Here is a 9,649-nt window from a genome sequence, read left to right as displayed (position 1 = left end):
ACTGGAAAACCATTGCCAGCTTCCTACCAGTGGGTATCGAGAACTACTAATGATTACAATGAAGGCTGTGTAATTGAATTCATTTGTTTTTCAAATGTAATTGATCCATTCATTGCCATTAGGATTTTAAATGTGTTAATGATTGTCCCTAACTGAGGAGAACCTAACACAATCGTAATTCCTATAGGGTCGTTCAGAATACCAGTGTATGCATCGCTTCATGAAAGTTCTGGACCCAGATCTGGTCAAAGGGGCCTGGACCAAGGAGGAGGATGAGAAGGTGAGTAGAACCAAGACGTGTCATCTGGATGGTTCTCAACTCGACTGCTGCATTCATAACATGTCGGAACTAGGAAACTCTGAAATGTCCAACTTGGAAACTCGCTGTAAAAAGATGATAACTGAGTTTCCCGCTTGGAGAGTATGAACCAATAGGAAGCTCTAATCAAAATACCTTACATTGAACTGAGGTTTCTGAGTTTCAGACATGTCATGAATGCAGCATTAGATTTAGTAGGTCACAGAACGTCCCTCTCCCCCCACCCCCAGTCTTGCCTAGAAGTGATAGATATTGAGAGAGGTATATAATGGCGCTTCTCCACTACCGTCCCGTACCGTACCGGAACCCGTGCTCCCGCTTTGTTTTGCTTTCTCCACTGCCAACTGGCCCGTACCAGGCCGTAGTACCGTACTGATTTTAGCTACTGCTCCTGAGTCGGAGCGAAAGGTACTATCCGTGCTACTATGTGACACGTCAAGTTTGTGTAGACAGAGCATCCGGTCCATTTCTTTCTCAGACGAACAGTAACACTCTCAATAGTGCATGTAGGCTAATTGAATAATTTAAACGATAGATTTACATTTTAAAAACGTAAATGTTTTAATACATTCAGACAGAAAGTAATCTCGCGACCCCTCCCACTTTAAGAACCGCTGCAGTAGACTATACCTGCTCTGCAACCCATGATGGATGATATTATCCCTCCCACCAGATGATGGATCTGCTGTCTAAGTATGGGGACAAGCAGTGGGCGATGGTTGCCCGGCATCTGAGGGGTCGTCAGGGGAAACAGTGTCGCGAGCGATGGCACAACCACCTGAACCCCGACGTGAAGAAGTCCTCCTGGACACCAGAAGAAGACCTGATCATCTACAAGGCCCACTGCGTCCTGGGGAACCGCTGGGCCGAGATCTCCAAGCTGCTGCCCGGAAGGTAGATACTGTATGATGGGTTAAAATAAACTGAATCTAGACTGAATACATCTAAATAATGTGTAATCATCTCAATTGACTAGAATGAATTGCACGTCATTACAGTATATCTCAAAAGTGAGTACACCCTTTAGATTTTTGCAAATATTCTGTCATATCATTTCAGGGGATAACACTATCTTAATGAAACTTTGATATAACTTGAAGTAGTCAGTGTGCTGCTTGAATAACAGCATAGATTTATTGTCCATTGAAAATTACTCAGTACACAGCTGTTAATGTCTAAACAGCTGGCAACAAAAGTGAGTACACCCCATAGTGAACATGTCTAAATTGTGCCCAAAGTGTCAATATTTTGTGTGACCACCATTGTTATCTAGCACTGCTTTAACCCTCCTGGCCATGGAATTCACCAGAGCTGCACAGGTTGCTTCTGGAATCTTCTTCCACTCCTCCATGACGACATCACGGAGCCCACGGATGTTGGACACCTTGCACTCCTCCACCTTCCTCTTGAGGATGCCCCACATGTGCTCAATTGGGTTTAGGTCTGGAGACATACTTGGCCAGTCCATCACCTTAACCTTCAGCTTCTTCAGCAAGGCCGTTGTCATCTTGGAGGTGTGTTTAGGGTCAGTATCATGTTGGAAAACGGCCCTAAAAAACGGCCCAGTTTCCGAAGAGAGGGGATCATGCTCTGCTGCAGGATGTCACAGTATATATTGGAATTCATGTGTCCCTCAATGAAATGCAGCTCCCCAGTGCCGGCAGCACTCATGCAGCCCCAGACCATGATGCTGCCACCACCATGCTTGACTGTGGTCATGTTTCCAGTAACTCATGTTCTTGGATTCATTGTCTTCAGCAAACTGTTTGTGGGCTTTCTTATGCATCGGTTTCAGAAGAGGCTTCTGTCTGGGGCGACGGCCATACAAACCGATTTGATGCAGTGTGTGGCGTATGGTCTGGGCACTGACAGGCTGACATCCCACTTCTGCAACCTCTGCAGCAATGCTGGAAGCACTCGCACGTCTATTTTTGGAAACCAACCTCTGGATATGACGCTGAGTGGAACCTGTCCTGGAAAACCGCTGTATGATCTTAGCCACTGTGCTGCAACTCATTTTCAGGGTGTTGGCAATCTTCTTATAGCCAAGTCCATCTTTGTGAAGCGCAATAATCCTTTTTTTCAGCCGCTCAGAGAGTTCCTTGCCATGAGGTGCCATGTTGTCCAGCATTCAGAGAGAATTGTGCCCAAAACACCAAATTTAACAGCCCTGCTTATCATTTACACCTGAATCCTTGTAACACTAACGAGTCACATGACACCAGGGCGGGAAAACAACATCATTGGGCACAATTAGGACATGTTCATTATGGGGGTGTACTCACTTTTGTTGCCAGCTGTTTAGACATTAACAGCTGTGTACTGAGTAATTTTCAAAGGACAATAAATCTATACCAGTGTTTCCCCTACCATTGCCTTGGCCAACGGAACCCCCCGCCCCCAAGAAAGAGGAATTATTACGGACGTAAACACCAAACATCTGACAAGCAGGCTAAAATATCTGCTTTTTTTAAATGCACCCAACCCGAATCTGGCGAGTGGCAAGCCCATGTCATGGGCTCGTTGGTAACGTTAGTCCGCCAGTAGTCTCGCATAGACAATTGTATTACGGGACTTTTATTTTTGAAATTCCTTGAAAGAAAGCTACCGGACAAGAGTTTCATGGCATCTTTCTGCACGCGCGTTAACTTGAGTCTGCAGTCGAAGCGGGAGGCGAGCGCTGATGGAAGAACCTGTGTTTACGCGAGCTGCATGTAAGAACGTAGCAAGTCTCTAACACCAGGGACAGCGACGGAAACAAGTCACAGACTTTATCGCTCTATCCCTGACAATCACAAGTAGGATCATTGCTTGGCCGATGTATTGTATTTTTTTGGGTCAATTAATCAAATCAAATAAAAAATGTGCATACAACATCGTATCTGGTAGCCTACTGGTACTTTCAAACCGCAAGTTGTTTATTAATATCACAAGGTTTTTTGCATGAAATAAACTTCTCTGTGAGCGGCAATTCCTTCGACTCACATACACGCGATGTATGTATTTTTAAGAGAAGTGGCCAACACCCTCATCACCAACGGTGACATCGTCGTTATACTTAGGTTAGGGCGGGAGGTGTGAATGTTGTGGTTAAGTATGCTAGTTCTACCGTCAGTTGGCCTCGCCTGTACGTATCCTGCCTTGGCTGTTTATCACACACACACGCTCACACCTTGGCAGTGGGCTTCACAAAAAAGCTCCCTGCCTCTCTGGGACTTCCCCTCCTGAGGTTAGGGTGAAGGGTTTGGTTAAAGGGACACTTCACCAATTTTGAACATCATATCACATTCATTATCTTGGGTCTTGGAGTCAAAAAGATAATAGAAAATGTCATATGGAAATTACCCCCTGTTATGTTGATTTGGGTTAAAATCTATACATGTGTATATATATATATATATATATATATATATATATATATATATTTGGGGTAACAAATTTAAAAATCCATCTGACTGGAAACGTGCATCTTTCTGCACGTGCGTTAACTTGAGTCTGCAATCGAAGCGGGAGGCGCTGATGGAAGAATCTGTGTTCACGCGAGCTGCATGTAAGAACGTAGCCAGTATGTGCATACAACATCGTATCTGGTAGCCTACTGGTACTTTCAAACCGCAAGTTGTTTATTAATATCACAAGGTTATGTCACAAGGTTATGTTATGTCACAATGTCACAAGGTTTTTTAACAAGAAATAAACTTGTCTGTGAGCTGCAATTTCTTCGACTCACATACACGCGATGTATGTATTTTTAAGAGAAGTGGCCAACACCCTCATCACCAACTGTGACATGGTTGTTATACTTAGGTTAGGGTGGGAGGTGTGAATGTTGTGGTTAAGTATGTGAAATTGCAGATAACTAGCACAAATAATTGGGTGGGAGAGAGGGGCTGCGGTTTTGGGTCACAAAATCTCACTCCAAACTTTTGGTGAAACTTGGCAGCCCTGGCGTCAAAGAACTAGCAAGCTAACTAGCTAGCTCAGAGGTGATTAGTTGAGCTAGTCTGCTGCACACATGCCAGCTAAAGAGCTAACTGGATGCACTTTATTATTTTACTTAAAGTAGATATACCATCTTTCTTATTCTGCTAGAATTGAGCTTTATGGTAATACCATAATGGCATATTTACAGTACATGGTCAGTGGATTGAAGCATTGGAAATGTCTGTTTTTTTATAGTTGGACATACACATTTTTTTCAGGTGAGAGAGTAAAGTCAAAATGACATTATCTGACTGCATTGCCCACAGCAATCCAATATTCAATTATAATTATGTTATAAATTGATATGGATCAATTTATACCTCTTATTAGATTATAAATACTCGGTTGTTATGTTTGCCTTTTGGTTGACAGCAAAAGAGGGAGAGAGGAGGATAGAGAGGGAGAGAAGGAGAGAGAGCAGGATGGTGCACCAGAGAGAGAGAGCGCAAGAACCAGGTGAGAAAGTGGACAGGTAGTCAAGACCACATAAGTAAGTAGCCTTGAGAACCGATGGTTCTCGAGCCTAATGGCCCATAGGGCAGGAGCCTATCTCCTGTTTCCGTAGCGTGAGGCGGCTTAATGTACAAGTTAGTACACTCCCTGGACATGACGCTGGTATGTCGCAGGGTCTTACCCCCTGGGGGGGGGGGGGGGTCCATGCCCCCCCCCAAGGCAGCAAACCTAGGGGAAACACTGTATACTGTTATTCAAGCAGCACACTGACTACTTTAAGTTATATCAAAGTTTCAGTAGGATAATGTTATCCCCTGAAAGGATATAACAGAATATTTGCAAAAATCTAAAGGGTGTACTCACTTTTGAGATATACTGTATGTCTGATGGGGTTGCTTAGTGTCTGTTAGAAATTGTTGAGAATTGATGGTCAGAGTATGTTACTGTCATTGCATTCATTGCTATTGTAAGGTTTATTGTGATATGTCAATCCTAGCAGGATCTTATGATTCAGAATGGACGGACATAGACACAATGATATCTCTGTGTTACTGGTCAACAGATGAATAGAATAGTGTTGCTTCCATCTGATTATAGTTGGGTAGGTATGACACACAGCATATTAGATCACAGCTCTGTTTCTCTACCCCTCTGACAGGACGGACAATGCAGTGAAAAACCACTGGAACGCCACTATCAGACGCAAAGCAGAGATGGGATGTTATGTAATGGAGGGGGGCGTCACTATACCTTCTGAATCTACACTGGAGCAGGGAGAGGTCAGCCATCGTCTGTCGTCTTCATGTATACCAACTGCATAGTTCCTATGCAGGTCTGGAAAGTGGAATGAAATAATGACCATTTCCAGACCTGGAAATGTATGGAGAACACAAACAATTGACATGGTCTGGAAAAATGTGATGTCAGACCTATGCCATATTCATACCAGAAGAGTTCTTTATTGAATTCAATATTTCTTTAGAGACAGATCTATATTGTTGTGTTGTGTAGTTGGAGCCTATTTTAGACCAGGATGTAGGTAACGCTACACACGCAAAACAACCAGTTTTTTCAATGAATGCATCTTGTTAATTGTTTCAAGATTAAATGATTTGATTGTAGTCGTTTTGTAGTAACCAACCTTCTATCTTCTCCTCCAGGTGGACTTCCGCTGTGATGTTGTTTTAGACTCTGAGCCGGAACCTCCAGAGGTGGTAAGAATGCGATGGCCTTTTTCCTTGTGGGAAAATAAAATGTTTTATATTTCACAATTTCATATATGAAATATATTTGATCTAGTGCTGTCAATCGATTAACATTTTTAATATTCTAAAATACTAGTATTTACTTACAATACTCTACTTACAAACTCAGTTGCCCTGAGCTCTATTCTACAAACATGTAGCGTTTCAGAGAGCCAGGGAGCACGAGGAGAGGATCGTGCTCGCTTCAAGGTTAGTGGACAGAGGGCGTCGAAGGATGAGGTGAGAGCGGACAGGAGGGTGGAGGATGCTGCATCCTCCCTCCTCTGAAACGCTACATGCTTGTAGAATAGAGCTCAGGGCAGTTGAGAGGAAAGGGAGAAAAACTGGCCTCTCTGATGACCTAAACCTCTATCACTCTCTCCTCTCCAACTCCGCCTCCTCGCGAGTGTTAACGCGTTAACATTGACAGCCCTAATTTGATCATATAGTCATACATAGATTATGATTGTGTTTATTACATAATAGGCTGTGTGATGTAAGTTGCCTTTTATAAAACGTCTTGCCCCATCTGTGTTCCCTATAGATGAGACAGAATGTGACCCCCAAGCTGAAGATGAAGCAGAGGAAGGACCATCGCCAGGCCAAGCTGAAGTCTGTGGTCTACTCCTCTGTCCCTGGCAGGAGAGACTCCCACAGCCCCTCCTCTACCCCCAGCTCCGGTTCCAGTGGCCCCGCTGTGTCCAAGCTGAAGAACATCACTGGAGACGTGCTGAGGATGATAGCAGAGGACATGCTCCCCCTCAGCTTCGTGGAAGGTTCCGGGTTCAGGACTTTCATGGCGTCCATCGCTCCCCAGTACCAGCGGCTCTCCCAGCGGACGGTGGGGCTGCGTCTCTACGACGAGGTGGAGAAGGCTGTTAAACCGAAACTGATTGGCCGGCTGAAGAACTGTCTGTCCACCGTCTCCGGGGGCAATGCCATGGTACACGTCACCCTCGATGTCTGGGCCAGCCAATACGCTGAGCCCATCGTGGCCGTGCAGCTGCACTTCCTTGATGACGACTGGCAGATCCACCGGCCAACCGTGGCATTCCGTCACGTGGGTCAGAAGAACATGCGCGCCGGTGTGGCGAGGGAGCTGGAGGCTGTGTTGCTAAGCTACGGGCTCTTCCCTTACAACGTGGGTTACGTCATCACCAGCGAGGCCAAGCACACCATCTCAACCTATGACCTCTTCTGCGACTACAAGATCATGTGCTCGTCGCAGAGGGGTGACCCCGACGAGGAGGAGATGCTGGCGTTTCTGGACGACCAGGTTCCCCCCAGTGCCGAAGACTTCTCAGAGGTCACGTTAGGGTCACGGTTCAGCTGTATCGCCAACACACTACAGCTGGTCATCAAAGAGGCACTGAAGAACTCACGCGTGGTCGATAACCTCCTCTCCCAGGTCACCAATGTCATTGCGTTCTTCCGTCGCAGCGCCTACTGGAACGAGGTGCTGCTGAAGGAGTGCGGCCTCTCCCTTGCCCCCTCCTCCTCCCCACAGAGCTGCCGCTGGAACTCCACCTTTGTGTGCATACGGCGGATGGTCCTGGAGGCCACGTGGGGGTCCGTTATGACCCTCCTGGCCCAGGCCCGCATCGAGGCCAAAGACTCTTCCAGCTCCCCGCCCATGGTCAGGGCCAAGCGGGAACAGGTATGGTTTAATGTTTGCTGTTATAGTTTAATGTTTGTCTTTTTGTTATTTGTGGTGAGGCTCTTCTCCATGCATGGAATGGAATAACAAATTATATCAAACACGTGATACCCTAACCCTTTCACTTTAGTTTTCGCTTCTAACAACGATGTCATTGGCGATCAAAGATAGTTAGTCATTACTACATTTTTAGGATTTTTTTTATCCGTTTTTCTCTGAAATGTTTACGTAGTGGCAGAGCAGCGGCCCTCTTGTTTGTTTATGTACAGCATTTGGCCTTCTCTTTATGTCCAACTGAACAAACTAAACTAAACCTTGAACTGAATAGGTGGTGGACATCATCGGGCTGTTGGAGCCATTTGAGGAGGCCATCCAGGTGCTCCAGAGTGACGCCTCCACCTTCTCCCTCATCATCCCCTCCCTGATCGGCCTCGACAAGACCCTGGAGACGCGCGCCACCAACTACAGCCACTTCTGTAAGGCTCTCCGCTCAGGGCTTCACACCCACTTCCAGCCTCTCATCCTCCAGAGAGACCTAATCCTGGCCACCGTCCTGGACCCTCGCATCAAGCTGCAGCCCTTCAATGAAGCCAAGCAGGAGGAGGAGAGTGCCACCCTGACCGCACCTTCCAAGTTCCAGGCTTTGGTGCTGGTGGAGTCAGTGGTGAGCGATCAGGGGTCTTCTCCTTCTCCTGCTACTTCTCCGGTGGTAGAGGAGGAGGAGGAGGTGGTGAAGGTCACTGTGAAGCAGGAGGAGGAGAGCGAGGAGGAGGAATGCCAGAGGGACTCTGAGGCCTCTAGCTCCAACAGCAACAACAGCTCCAACATCAAACGCAAATCCATCTTCAGCTTCCTCCAACCGGCAGCCAAAACCATGAAGCTCTCCGAGCTAAACCAGTACCTCTCAGAGCCCCCGCCGGATGGAGACTGGCCATCCCAGGCCTATTGGAGAGCTGCCTCGAGGTTCCCCCAACTCCAGAATGCAGCCAGGAAGCTGCTGGCTGTCCCTGCCACCTCAGGGGGCTTCGACCGCCTCTACCCCATGGCCTCTTGCATCGTCAGGGCCAAGAGGAGCCGGCTGCCCCCCCACACCACGGAGAGACTGCTGCTGTACAGGGAGTCCCTCAAGGGTAGGGAGGGGAAGGAGGGGAGGAAGTCGAATGGCTCAGCAAAACGGGATGTGCTGAAATGAAAACAGTGTCTGTGTCTAGCTATGTATCCCACTCTCTGTCCTCCAGAATGTGAACAATGGATTAAAGAGCTTTGAGGACTTGGTGATGTTGCAAATCAAGACATGTAACAACATGCAAATAATACCTCAGATGTATGAGTAAATAGTTGTTTTTTTAAAGTAACTGATGTTTATCGATTTAATAAATTTTGGTATAAAAAAGTGGAGAGAATGTTCTAGACTGCCTTGTCGGATAATGGACCACATGGCAAGATTGCCTACTGTCTGTCTACTTTTTTGTGTTTAAATGTCTAAACCACAATGTTGACTTAGTTGATTTGTCTCATGACTGCCTTTAAGAATCTCCAAATAACTGTCAGTGCATGATTTATTTTTCCATTCTGATTATATACCTACTGTAGTTACTACTTTTAAGCATACATTTTCTCTTTGAGAATCAAGAAGCATACAGGTAACTAACCTGTGTTACGGAGGGACAGTTCAGTTAAGCATGGGAAATGACTGAATGACCTCTTCTGAGGTGGTACAAATAGGTCAGGAATGCGAATTGCCCCAAGAATTGAATTTGAATGTATCCTTAAGAGACTTGAGTGGATCACAAGGGGCTACTGCTGACACAGTTATCAATGACTATGCAATTGGAAGCTGATCTGTGTTTGTTTGCCTTACAGTCTCTCATATTGCCCTATCAGTTAAATTTCTTCGCTTCAGTCTGTTGCCACTGTGTTTAGGTGTTAAGCAAGTACATCACATTTTTTAAGCAAGTACAAGTTATTTTTTCTGAGTGGTGCAGTCCCACT

The 9,649-nt window shown here is 46.0% G+C and overlaps 1 protein-coding gene across 1 annotated transcript; it reads left to right on the top strand.

Annotated features, from left to right (window-relative positions):
- Nucleotides 1-220: 220 nt before the first annotated feature.
- On the top strand, nt 221-8,849 carry LOC308160859 (uncharacterized protein; the record flags this gene model as incomplete). Its single annotated transcript, XM_080534792.1, has 6 exons — nt 221-280; nt 993-1,213; nt 5,415-5,535; nt 5,917-5,970; nt 6,545-7,657; nt 7,986-8,849. 6 exons carry the CDS (start codon nt 221-223, stop codon nt 8,847-8,849), a joined length of 2,433 nt encoding a protein of 810 aa, XP_080390918.1.
- Between the last annotated feature and the right edge of the window lie 800 nt (nt 8,850-9,649).

This window comes from Nansenia antarctica (assembly GCF_963989245.1).
Source record: "Nansenia antarctica genome assembly, chromosome: 6".
Lineage (NCBI taxonomy): Eukaryota > Metazoa > Chordata > Actinopteri > Argentiniformes > Microstomatidae > Nansenia > Nansenia antarctica.
This window is presented reverse-complemented; position numbering and strand designations above follow the sequence as displayed.